General features: G+C 35.0%; 1 protein-coding gene across 9 annotated transcripts in view; it reads left to right on the plus strand.

Annotated features, from left to right (window-relative positions):
* The window catches only part of LOC594527 (inositol 1,4,5-trisphosphate receptor), a 108,209-nt gene continuing 93,776 nt past the window's right edge, over positions 1-14,433 (plus strand). For 8 of the 9 annotated variants that reach the window (XM_030972394.1, XM_030972395.1, XM_030972396.1 and 5 more), the window contains exons 1-4: positions 1-466; positions 7,235-7,305; positions 9,283-9,398; positions 13,645-13,731. In XM_030972394.1, the coding sequence (XP_030828254.1) occupies positions 375-466; positions 7,235-7,305; positions 9,283-9,398; positions 13,645-13,731 (366 nt within the window). In that variant the 5' untranslated portion in view covers positions 1-374. The remainder of the gene's footprint in view (positions 467-7,234; positions 7,306-9,282; positions 9,399-13,644; positions 13,732-14,433) is intronic. The other variant, XM_030972401.1, reaches the window with a different exon arrangement.

A 14,433-nucleotide genomic window follows, 5' to 3' on the forward strand; every position in this document is an offset into this window, starting at 1 on the left:
ATATGAAAACTATTTGCTGTGTACATAATTAGAAACTAGCGGGCCAACGATGCTGGAAAGGCTCTCCTCATCAGTGATTTTTATGTCTATTTCTTGAGTTTCACGTGAAATTATTAGCCTAAATCCGTAAAATAGTGAATATGCAACATGCTGCTTCGGTAAACTTCATCTGAAAGGGGACTATTTATGTGTTTAACACTCGTGCTAACACGAAATCTCACCCGAGCTGCTTCCGGATTGTGCTTCATGTCGCTACCCGGCCCATCCCCCGTGGAATTTGCACGGTGGTAGACTGTGTACGTTCATCCCTGCATGCTGTGCTGCAAATAATTGAACAAACTGAGCGAGAGTAAACCATTGAGTTACATGCCAATATGGGGGAAATGGCTGCCAGTTTTCTACAATTTGGCGATATCGTATCGCTGTTTGCAGAAGGCAGTGTGAATGGATTCATTCACACCCTCGGGTAAGTTGTGATTTGTCTCATATTTTTACTTGAAATCTTTATGTTACTTTTTTTTGTTAGTTATATTTAGACTAGATCTAGGCCTATATACTTATTATAGATCTCTATACCGGTATTTATAAAGAGTCTAGATTTTCTAGGTAGATTTAGTCTGACAATGAATGACATTTTTCATGATCAGTGATACATAAACCTATAACAAACCAAGCCTAAGGTCAATCAAGACCCAACTGGAAATAAGCTCTTGAGCTTTCGTGGGTTATCCTGTTCAAGCTGACTTATTTTTGATCTGTTATTATTGTATATTGTTGTATGTTGGAAGCTTGTCGAATAAAAATCAATCGATCAATCAATCAAGATAAGGCTAACTATGACCAGGGGCCAAGCATGGAGGGGTAAATTTGCCATTTAGAGGTCATTCAATCGTCTGTAACGTACATAGATCTAGACCCCAATAATTTATATACATTCTGCCCAATTTAGAATGTGAGTAGGTTTGTTGATCTGCATAGGCAGTTTGTCATTTTCTTGTCCATTTTTTTTTCTTTCTACATGTAACTGCAGCATTCTTTTTGCCAATTTTTGGTAATACGTCTACTTAACTTTACTTTAATCCAGCGATGCTTGTAATAGATGCCTATTCATCGATTGTAGATGTTTTCAGTGGTCACACATTATTCTTGTCTTTTCAATCTTTGATCTTTTTTCCTTTTCCCCAACACTGTGCAATGGTCCAGTACTTTTATACTTCATTCACTTTTAGTGGGAAGTGTACAGTGTAAAAAAAAGTCTTCTCTATTAAAGTACTTGTGATTTTCATTGAGGTTTATCAAGAAAGAGGAGGAGGTCTTATATTTCCTTTGCGCTGTATCCATACATTTACTAAACAATTTCAAAATTGGATTGCCCTATACAGACTGTATTCAGTATGTTATGAACGTGAACTCAAATACACTTTTGAAAACTAATTTTCTAACCTCTGTACTGTGCTGCACAGTAATATGCTTTCAATCAGTGTAAACAGCAACATGTCCCCTTTTTTGAATTAAGTTTAAGATCAAACACAAGTCACAATGTAAAGTGTGTTTTATTTAGATTTTTTTGTAATTTGAAGTTTTGACTCATAGAAGGCCAATTTATATTGCAGAAAATGTTAGTAGTATGTTATGTTAGTAGTAAAGTATGTAAAGTGTGTTTTATTTAGATTTTTTTTTGTAATTTGAAGTTTTGACTCATAGAAGGCCAATTTAAATTGCAGAAAATGTGAGTAGTATGTTATGTTAGTAGTATAAATCCCCAGGTCACTACAGTAGAAAGTTAGCAACACGCGTAACATTGTAGCCCTCCTTTATCAGATCTAGAAACTCTTCAAGAAATTCCACGATGAGATACTACATTTACATACATGTATATGGCTAATTGGCTACATAATAATAAATGTGAGTGTATGATTTCCATTGCATAGTTTAAATAGCAAGTGAATTGGTCAAGTGTGAAGCCTTTAGTATATCACAAGTTTACACTACTATACTACCCTGGGGAAAATACAGTACCAGCAAGAGATAAATAGATAGTGTGCATGTAGATCACTTTGCTACACTTGCATGAACATTGAAACACAAACAAGGTCCACTTTGTATTGTGCAAATATAGCAGCTACATATGTATGAATGAGATAGAAAAAGGTTGTTTTTAGAAATGGTATTTGAAGTCATAAATGGTCTGATGTTGGAATGGTGTAGGCTTTAGAGTTCGAAATCTTTCATGTTTTATATATTTCTCACCTGTTTTTAAAAGATATTTTATAATAAATTATTTTTCTTTTGCATTTGGTTTTATTTAAGAGTCTAGGCCTGTAATTCTCACAATTGCGTTTCTTTTTCTTCTCTTTTTGTTTGGGAGGGGTTTTCTTTACATACATTTGAGCATCCTCGCCTTTATTTATTTTAAATTTAAAATTTTTCATTGTTAAAATCTTGCATATTTTTCAGAGATGACTTATATTAATCTACAGATAGGTTGGCATCACCCATAAGGTTTCTTAACCTGTTGTTACAAAGCCTATGATAACATTGGCACGAGTCAATGGAAAGAAAGTTCATGATGAAAATTAAAATTGAATCATATCCAACATATCGTCCCTATTTTCACGAAGTGACGGTAGTGAGGAAAATCGTCACGCAAAGTGAATGCGATTTTCATTCACTACCGTCACTTCGTGAAAATAGGGACGATATATTTCATATCTTGTTTTTGCCTGTATGCACATCTCCTCACATAGGCCTTACATGTATGTATACCTTTAAGAAGAACATCTCTAGAGGGTCTACCATAAGAGAGACATGGGGGAGTGTTTATGGCTGTTGCTAGGCAACAAGCTCAAAACTTCTTTACTCCAGCCTCTTACTGCGATACCCCCATGCGCTCCAAGCACTTCCCGTCTCAGGCACTTCAGAGCAGTGCGGCTATGATATGTGGTGAAAGAGAAGAGTTTTTTTTTAATGTAGTTTGAAATACTCTAGTCTGCCTCCAATGTGCCTGTGTTACTAATGATTAAAGGTGGTCTACTGGATGAGAATTTAAAGAAAAGGTTGTAAAAATGACATGTGCATGGAAAATATTAAAGCATTCTTTCAAATTGGGGGCTTTTTATTATAAAAGGATATTCCATTTCAAACACTTGTTCATTTAAAAAAAAAAAAAAATGGTACCAGTAGTCTTCTGAAGAACATCCATATTTCCAATAATAAGAATAAAAATGGATTGCAGAAGATTTTATGAAAAGGTTGCTCAGTATACGGAGTGCTCAGTGAACATTTCTAATGCTGGATACCAGATTCATTCACAAATTTCTTTGCTCATAATCTAAACGAAATATTAATATTGTGCAGTATGAGTACATCAAATAATTTTTTTTTTTTTTTTTTTTTTTTTTTTTTTTCCGGCAGCAAGCCAGGTCCGGGTTAAAAAAACCGATCGGGGAAGAACTGCGAGGTGCAGTTGAAGGTGCCGATTTGTGCTTGTGAACTTGTCACAAATAATAGTAACAATGTCGTTTTTAGAAGAATGTGTAAGATCATTAATGTAAATTAAAAACAGTAGAGGACCTACATGTAGGATAAAACCTTGTGGTACGCTTGTATAATAGAAGAAAAATTGGAGGAATTATTATAAACTACATTTTGAGATCTATTAAAAAGATTTTTTAAAACCAAGATGACAGATAAATTGGAGTGTTGTTCTAGTTTCCGAGTGGTGAGTCAACACACCGATTACTGAACTGGGAGACATTGCCAGGCATAGTGCCAGGTGGAGGGGGCATAAAGTGTGTATTATACACAGAGATTTACTGTACTTGTACAGTAGGTTAAAGCTGAAGACCAGTTATGGTCATGCAATTGCATTGTGAAAGAAACATTGTGAAATCAATCAGAAAAGGTTGATCATCTAGCATAGATGTACTGCAAGGTTCTGGAATCATCAAAATGATAAGAAATTTGGCCAAGTCTTCATAAAGTTAGAATCACTATACACAGAAAGATGTATATGGGACTACACACATGTGCGCGACACGTGCATTTGTATCTCTCAACAGGCGAGAGATTCACTAATTTACCAAATATATCAATTAGTAGGCGGTTTCCTGTCAACATTTTTATCATCATGTATTATTCAAAACATATTCTTTCACATGATTGGTAATAAGAGCTTGCATATCATTTTTTGAAATTGGGGCGTTTCCAATACTGGTCTTTAAAAATGTATTCTTTAGTATTTTTTTTTATGGTATTCTCCATCAATAGCAGCAGTAGGGCAGCATTTCTCAAAACCATTATACATGTAAGTGCAAATGTTTATTAAAATTAACAGGGGTTTCATGGGATGTCGGTGAAGTTGTACTTATGACAGTTAGATTCTTGACATGCCGCCCAGAAGTCAAAAACTTAATTTGTCCTTGTGTATCAGGAAATTGAAAGTAGAGACTGCATTCTAGATTTCTTATTGATTGTTTTTACCGACTTATGCATTGTGGTTTGAGTTTATTATGAAGTTTATTATGTCTGCAGTAACTAGACAACTTGATGACCTCCTCTCAGTGACCTCTGGGCATATGTTCCAGTCTGTGATTAATCTTTTGTTCTAGTCACAGATGACACAGAGCGCTTCCTGTAAATAGGAAATGTATAGATCGCAATACCTGGGTGGTGTTTCACAATGCCTTTTTTCAATGACAAATGAAAATAATCAGTGACAAATCTGCTGATAACAAATCAGAAGTGAGGATTTTAGTAGCTTATAACAGAAATTTTCATTTGTCACTGATGACAAGTTTTGTGAAACACCCCCCCCCCCCTGGTTGACATCCTGGGCAGGCAGTCTCATGTGTTCTACAACACATGCTCTGGAGCCTGGTGACCATTCCCCTCGACCCCTAGGGTCAGTTTCCTGCACAAATGAGTTCTTTTGTTCATCCTTGGAGTCTTGGGCAAGAACACTTCCTGATCCCATTGCTTAAACCCTACCCTAAGACCAAACTCAAAACTAAGATGCCTTTTCAATCACAATCCTAACCAAATTTCTTTGACAAAATGAAGCCTGACGCAATTACATGTAGTGCTGGATGGCCATCTTCATACCATTTCTATTGCTCCTGTGATATACCACTTCACAAGTCATCTATTTCAGTCCCAATTCCAAGGTTGTTTTCCCAATTTATCATTTTTTGGAGCTTCTTCTTCTGACACCAAAGTCTTAATTTCATCTTTTAGCTCTTCATCTTTCTGATTCTACTTTTTGTAATCTCAAGGAATTGACCTATTTGGAAAAAGGGGTTTAAAGGGATTTTCCTGTTTTTCATTTATTGCGCAATCACACTGTTGCAAGTAATTTAATTTAATACAGTTGATTGTATCTTCCTGTCGTTTGGTTAATATAAAAATGGAGCTAAACCTGTGGTGATGTGTCAGAACAGAAGATTAAGTTAGCATGTGCATGCATGAATCCCCTACTTGTAACTTTGCAGTGTTTCTGGCTCTGCTAAATCCATTTGCATACACTCATTTCTTGTGTGATGTCATTCTGAGGCTAGAAGCCGTCAGCATTACCATGGTAACTTAACTCCCCCATTCCCTGGGGTAAGTGTACATTTTCAAATCTCTTTTGTCTACCATTCATTTGTGGTGGTTTGTAGTGAACAGGAAGCTATTAGGCAATCGGTGAAAGCCTTCAAGTACGTTCAATTCTAGAGCTCGTTCACACCTCTAAGATCAGACGATTTTGTTTTGAATTTCATCATTTTATATCTCTGTATGAGGTGTGCCATTGGTTCATTAAACTCTGAGTCCTCCCCCCTTCCTCATCCCTCGCGCCTGAGCGCCCCCTTCCCACAAAATAAAAAAAATGTTCATTTTCACCTGTGAGATAAATATATCAGAAATATAAAAGATAAGATAGAGACACTCAAGGTAGACAAGAAAGGTCGTCTTTATAGGCAGCAGGTCATTATAAAACAAATTCCTGTTGTACATGTTTCAATGAGAAGTAGTTTTCAAGGGAAATGAAAAATGCGGTCTTTGTAGATGGTTGGTCTTTTTGTACAGGTGGCCACTAAAACGCAGATTTGACTGTATTGAGGGGTCAGGTTTGCCATTGGTCCATCCTGTGGTGTGCTGAAAGAATATATATTTTTTGAATGAAGGTGTGAATGGTCCATGCAGTGATAGCATACCAGGAGAATTGCTTTGCATCAAGGTGAAGATGGTATAAGCCGTCACCATTTCCATGGCAACCTAAATACCATGTTGCCCTCAAGTGATAATTTAAAATCTTCTATGTCTGCGAATCATTTATGGTTCATTTTGAAGATGATAATTATAAACCCTCTTGCTAATTTTTTTCATGAGCAAGTTTCCTAATTGGACTTGATTGTAACTGGACTACCTTATTTTTCTGTTAAATCTTAGTTCCCTTATGTCAGAAGAAGTATTAATCATTGTCTTGTCGCAAGTGATATTTTCAAATATCTTTGTCTTCTATTAATTTATTCATTTATGGAAGTTTCATGCAGCAAAAGAATTGATTTAAAATTTACACAACATTAAAGTTTGCAGTTCTTTAACATTTCTTGTGAAAATGGCTGTCCATAACAGTTTCATGTCCTGGAAGTAAAACAAAATGCCACTTGGTCTGAGCACTACAGTGGTTGGTCCAAGAATAATACGCTAGATCTCAGAGAATTGTTATGCAAACATATACATGTAGGTGTACCCGGTAATAAGAACATTCTTCTTTGTCAATAGGCAGTGTACCATCGTGAAATTCATGTTTTTATTGAATTTTGATCTATGGAAACAAAAGTAATAATAGACAGAAAGAAGAAAAGGCCCTAGACAGGATTGATGTGTGATGTACATGTAGGCATTGAAAGCTAGTGAATGCTTGAAAGGAGCTCTGGAAAATAGTGGGGGAGATAATTTTTTAAAGATTTTTCCACAAGGAATATCATTGTGACAACAATAAATTTAACTGTCAAACATCTGCAAAAAAAGTTACATTGCAATTAAGGCCTAATCCATATTTCATACCTTTGTAAATTAATGAATAAGAGAATACTACAATTTGTTGAGAGAAACAAATATACATTTCCATTTGAAAGAAGAGAGAGAGAGATGGAGAGTGGGGGCAGGGAGTGTGCAAGCTAGTAATTGTTGTAATCTTTGATTTCAATAGTATTTTTTTCTTTCCTTGTTTTTCTCTTCCGATGCATAGGTTGGTTGACGACAGGTGCGTTGTTCAGCCTGATGCTGGCGACCTTTCAAATCCCCCGAAAAAATTCAGAGGTAACTATAACTTACTCTTTTCTTGAATATATACATGTAAATTATTAATGGATTAGGATAATTCTAACAAATGATGCAAATGTCATTAATTTTTATATAATCTATGCATTTACTTCATTACATGTAGATCAGAATAGTTGCTTGTAGTGCACAATGTGATACAACTGTTGATAGAATATAAAATGTAATGTGAATGTCAATGAAAAGAACATATTACCTATCAGGTTTTTATATGATAAATATGAATAGCATACTATAGGCCTGCTATGCAAAATGTAAACAATAGCCTTGAGACCCATATGATGTTATACATTAGCGCTGGCTTTTTGAATGGGAGAATTCCTTGACCAAGTTTTATGGTATAATAAACTTAAAGTGAACATGTGTATCAGAGAAATTTGATCTCCTGTACATTCTGAGTGAATGAATATTCATAGGATGATTATATTAAACTATCATTTTCCTTTTCATTTGTCATCTATATACCCATCTCTGTCAATGCTTTTGAGAACCAGAGACTACTTGTAGTCGGTACATATACATGTACATGACATGACATCACTGATACAATGTCTACAATGTTTAATGGATTAACGAGATATATAGTCTGTTTGGAGCCAGATGGCGTTGACTCATATACTTTTACACAGAGATGACTCCCTTTTGGCTCCAAACAATGATATACTAACATGCAAAGTACATATACAGGATTACTTACAACACCTGTTCTATTGTAAGAAATAAGAAAGTTATGAATTTTTGAATTTTGCAATCAATCTAGCACAAATTGGACCTACTGTGACGTACATGTACATGTATTTTGCGAGGTTACCTCCCATTTGTCCTCTACTATTTTTTTCCTGAAATTTCTCCTTTCTCTGAAGAATTTTTTTTCAACCAGACATGACCCTAAGTATAATTATTGCAACTATGTTTCCATACAACCCTTGTATGAAACAAATAAATCTATTCCGTCACGAATAACTAAGAAAATGAAAGTTTATGAAATATCTGTATAGTGCAAATTGGAGAGGACCTCATAAGATACGTCATAGTGTTGCCAAGCCAAAATGTGATTCATTGTTGACAACATTTAAAATGTACAACTTTCTCAAATCTCTGACTCGTTCTCTCATTTTTATGTTTCTATTAAAAACCAACTTGATATCAGGGTGGACTTCCCCTTTAAGTAACATATAATCCAATGTAAATGTACACAATCTTGAAAGGGAGTCAGGTATTACTTAGCGCTTCTTATGAACAGAGTGCTTCCAAAAATATGATTTACGTCCTTCATGGGATGTACATGTAATTGAATAACTTGCATTAGATAACCACATTAGTGACATGTGCTAACAAAGTGAAATTGAATCTCCTTTTAAGAATTATGGCTGTGTTGTGAAATGAATCGCATTGGATCTGATGCATGGTACTATAGATGTAGGGAGAATGGACATGTAATGGAAGAGGCCGGAAGGAAAAAGAAAGATGGAAGAGGCATAAGGGATACTACATTTTGATACAATCATGAAAGGAGTTGAATGATTTATTAATTTACAATATATGTAAACCAAAAGAATTAAAAAATAATATATCCTTTAAGTCGAAATAGAAATGATCAACATAAATTGAGGGAAAATAGATACTCATTTGCAGCAACAAATTTATGATATGAACATTTTAGAGAAGAGAAATTAACACATTGGACATGTTGCATATTGACCTTGAGCGCAAATTATAGACTCTTGAATAAAAGACAGTGGAATCATATTAAAAACACAAACAAAATATTGTGATGTTGTTTTAATGCTGTGTATACCTAAATCATGTACATGTACCTCGGTCTTCATGATATAAATTCAGAAACATATCAAAAATTTTAACCCCTTGCTTACGGAAACCAGATGGAACCTGTATTACGCCTATGGGAGTGAGAGATTTGATTAGTCTAACGGTTAATTTCTTCTTCTGTCGTAGACTGCCTCTTTAAGATCTGTCCCATGAACCGTTACACTGCACAGAAACAGTTCTGGAAGTCGGCTAAACCAACCATCTCAAGTGCCACCGATGCTGTCTTACTCAAGAAACTACAGGTAGGTAACCATGACGTGTTTGGCATCACAGTAAAACCACTTTTTTTCATTCGCTAAGGTCTAGAAAGCCTCTTTTATTATTCCACTTGCTAAGTTTTAATGACAACAAAGACATATTTTTTCTGATATAATGACGTTTCCTTTTCCCTTTATGCAATATACATGCCTCCCTGCATTTATAATTATATGAATCCTCATTGATCAAATGTTATAACATTTCTTCACTGCTGGGAAATGGGTATCAAATCCCTCTCCCATCTTTGGATAACAGATGTCAACATTTCCTTGCCCCACTTTACAGGATTGAAATGATTTGAAGTGTAAGGGTTCTTGATATTATAACTCAATATGGGTCCAAACAATTACTAACCAGCTAAACATTAGTTTAGGATGGTAACTTCTGGTGTAACAGAACCTTTCAAAAGTATCGTTCTTGTTTAGATGGATTTCAACTTGGATACCTTCACATACATGTACCGGTATGTAACATTGTAAATGATATTATTGGTTATTTGTAATTTTTCTGAATTGAAAGTGTTTCTGCTTAGCCTGCATGACAATGCAGTGAATGCACAGTATTTATCTTGACTGACTTTTTGGGAAAAAATTACAAAAACAAACAATAATGATGTGGTAACGAATGCTTCAAGAACAAGTCCAATTTATTTTTTCTGAACTTTTCTTGAGCTATTCAGTTAAAAAAAAAATTATCTGTGAAGAAAATAAGTGTAGTTTAATAGAATAAGCTCAATTACACTTGATTAATGGTACATGTAGCTGTTCAATATGGATATGAATATGAATATGAATTACATTTCTTCCAATTCTTGATTAATGAACGTATATTGTTTGCAACAATATTCCATTGGTATAGGTACGCATAATTGCATATGATATAATTTGTCGTATTATGTTGGCTACAGGATAAAATATTTTGCCGTTCCTCCGACTCGTAACCTTGTGTACATTCATGTAAGTGTATGCAGAGTAAATGTATATACATTTTGTTTGCAATAGGCCTATACCATGATATCTACCTGCACATCTACAATGTAATTCAAAGCTCTGCGAACCCTGGATCATGTTACATGTAATGAAAACATACACTGTCCTCATAATGTGGTCGTTTTTATGAATATAATGAGACGTGTACCGCTTTGGTTGCTGTATTTGGTATACAAAATTCAGATAGTACTGTGATCAACCGTTTCTCTACCTGAATTCAAATACATTTTCAATACACATGGGTAGAAAAGTATATCAGTACTGTATTAACGGTGTATTAACCGCACCTTTTTGCCGCCGAAAAAAATTCAAAGTCGGGGGGTGCGGTTTATACACGGTACACCAATTTTTTTTTTTTTTTTTTTTTTTTTTTAAAGTTTCGATTTATGCCCCTCTACCTGGCGCTATGCCTGGCAATGTCTCCCAGCTCAGTAATCAGTGTGTTGACTCACCACTTGGAAACTAGAACAACACTCAAATTTGTCTGTCATCTTGGTTTGAAAGTAATCTTTCAGATAGATTTCAATATGTAGTTTATTATAATAATTCCTCCAATTTTTCTTCTATTACACGGCATACCACAAGGTTCTATCCTAGGTCCTCTACTGTTTTTTAAGTTGGCAAAAAAAAAGTCAGCAATTTTTTAAAATTTTTTAAAATTTTAAAAATTTTTATGGCGAAAAAGAGGGGTGCGGTTAATACACGAGGGCGGTTTATACAATATTGGTAATACCGGTATTGAGATACACTTCCAGAGAAAATTGTATTTCCCACACCTATTGTATGTGTGGCTAACACAGGAGTGAATTCAAAAGTGATATTAAAGTAAATGTGTACATTTTATCAAAATTTGAACGAGCTAGCATGCCTCTGTTTGCTCTGCCTTTTCATATCAAATACAATTTTAAAGAGCATTATATTTTAAATGATGGTATGATGTTATTTGGTGGTGGTGGTTATTTTACCTGACTGCTAAGAAAGCACAAATGCTTGTAAGTAAGCAACCAGACGGCCGACGGCTTTAGGTCCTCTCCGAGGGACCTGGTAATGAGGATTAATGCCTTACCAAAGGGCACTAGCACATCGCCTTGGTTTCGAACCCGGGTCACTGGATTACGAGACCACTGCTCTACCCACTCAGCTATCGCGCCTCTTGATGTATATCATGTGATATTGAATTTTGCTTCATTCAAATTTATGTATTATCTTGAAATAATGATGAATCATGGTTAGGGAAAAAAAACACCTCTGACATAAATTTGATTGATTTTGTGGTTCTATGTTTTGGATCTTACTGGAAAGCTGCACATGCCTGTGTAGTCTAGGTTAATTAGAATTTGATTGTCATTTGAGTGCCATGTTTATAGATCAGAATATAATTTATTTATAGACATTATAGACTTTACATGTACATGTACATGCATATCCTTTGGACTGCATTCTCATGTTTCTAATTACTGAATGACGCCTCTACCCAGTAGAGCTTAAAACCAGAAGAAGAGAAAGAGAGAGAGAGACGGAGAGTAAGATCTAGAGAGAGAGAAAGGATGGGGGGGGGGGGGAGGGGGTCGGAAGTACCAACATTTGCTGACAATCGTGCAAACCAATGTAAATATAGGGTGTCAAGAACAAATTTGTGAACAGTTTTGTTCACAAATATTGACTAGTAAAGAGAACTTCCCGCCTCAATCAGCACCCTCACAACATCACAATTTTTTTGGCTTATTGTGTCAACATTAATTGGAGTGTCCCTCTCTATTATTTAGCCTACAGTATGTGTAGGTCTTAATACACCCTATCTTATCAAAAGACAGGTGGTTCTTAGTGAATATTCAAAGACTATTTTTCATACTCACAGTTTGTACCTTCAAGGCATATTTTATAATATAATATGTAGAAAAATATGATACCAATACCCACCTGGGCAATTTCTGTGCAATTTGTCCCATACGACATATGAAATTTATCCATCTATTTCATCCGAAAATGAAAATATCCCGATATGACCAATGCTCAATGGCTATTTCTGGTATTATTAATGTTAATAAAGGGTCATGTCAAGATCTTTTTTCATTTTTGGATGAAATAAGTGGAGAAAGAAATGTCGTACATATTGCAAGGTATCAGGTATTTTTTTGGAATCTAATTGAGCTGATATTGTCTGATTGTCATAAGGTCACATTTCAAGAGGTATTTGGGAAGCATTCCAAATTTCAAATGCATATCATTTTGTCCCGTTGTGAGGAGGGAGACAAATGTGCGAAGTGGAACCCTAATTTTGCTCATGTTGATGGGAAATATACATTGTACATTATTTTTCTAAATGTTACCAACTTCAATTACCCCAAAATTGTCTTGTAGTTCAGATACAAGGCCTACAGCATTTTGCATTGTAGAAGAACAAGATCATTCCATATTCATGTCATTGGAAGCGCTTTCTTAGTACACTCCACAGCCTTTATCTACATGCAGCCTATCTGCAAAGTTTTATTGAGTGGGTTACCCAATAGGTACTTGTATGTAATCCTATCTTGTTTTATGATTGAATTACACTCAGTGTTTGTGTATCTAAGCAGACCTGGGACTCAAATAGAACTGACCCTATTTTGATGATGTGAACTTGAACTCCTGAACATCCCAATGGTCTCATTTTCAAAGAGCTCTAGTACATGGAAGTTGTTTGTCTCAATTTCTAATAAGCCAATATATTCTTTCCAGTTGTGTACTTAACCTAAGGAAGGGCACAATGTTGTGCAGTTGAATGTACATTTCCAATTTTTCATGAAATCTGCACTGAATAAAGGTGATATTATCTACTCTTTAATTAAAACTACACATGAAATGTACATGTATTGCATACTGTAAGTTGCTGCTCTGAATTCAGCTGTTTTACATACAATTATGTTAATGAATAAATGAAAAATCTTGTCTATCAAATTAATTCAAGGTTTATTAAGATGTGAGAAATTGTAGCATCTAGGAATGTACATGTATGTATATCAAGAAATTCAAGTTTGAATTGAAGTTTTGTTTTATACTCAATAAAAAAAATAACATTAAAACATATACAGTCATATAATTGCAGATAAAATACATCACTATACAGAATGTAGATTCCAGAGAAAGGTGAAATGGAAATGTGGGCTTTGATGCAGAACCCCAACGGAACCCCAACAGAAGCAAAGAACATAAGAAATGCTTTATGAAACATTGTTTGCTGTTTATATTTATTTCTATGCAGCATGCGTCTGAATTGGAAAAGAAGCAGAACGAATCTGAGAGAAAGAAACTCCTTGGCAGTGTGATCCAGTATGGCAGTGTCATTCAGGTAAGAAAGGAAGGGAGATGAAGAGAGAGGAGGAGAGCAGAGAGAGAAAGAGAGGGAGAGGGAGAGTACAGGTATGAAAGAGAGAGGGAGAGAGAGTATGAGAGAGAGAGAGTGAATAAGACAAAAGAAAGACTGAGTATATTATTTCAAAATTTGAAAGAACTAAGAATGAAACAAGGGAGAAAAATCGAGATATCTTGAATATACATTCTTTATTCTGAACTTTAGAAAATAGTAAATAAAGAGTTCGTAGAGAGAAGGGGGAGATGTTATAGTGGAAGAGGGAATCGAAAAGAGAAATGAAACTGGTGAAAAATGACAAGAAAGAAATGGAAGTACTTGTAGATGAAGAAATTTGTTCTCCCATAGAACGCTCTGTGTGAATTGCACCCAACGTGTGACCCTTTTTTTCATAATTATGATCTGTTATGCTGTTACTGTGGAGCAGAAACACTTGCAATTACGTACGTTAAGTTGAACTTAATTATGTATACCACGATTATACTGTAATCATATTAATCTTTCACATGCAAGGTCAAATTAATTATTCAAGAATATCATATTGTATTACTGGTGATAGGTTCATTGTTCCCAATTAACTTTTGATATGTGTATTATATTTATTCAATTGTTAATTATGGATGATTATTCTATATGTGAGAAAGCAGTTTACAGGATATGGGCTAGGGCGTGTAATAGACT

This window comes from Strongylocentrotus purpuratus, unplaced genomic scaffold, assembly GCF_000002235.5.
Source record: "Strongylocentrotus purpuratus isolate Spur 01 unplaced genomic scaffold, Spur_5.0 spur5_scaffold_6, whole genome shotgun sequence".
Lineage (NCBI taxonomy): Eukaryota > Metazoa > Echinodermata > Echinoidea > Camarodonta > Strongylocentrotidae > Strongylocentrotus > Strongylocentrotus purpuratus.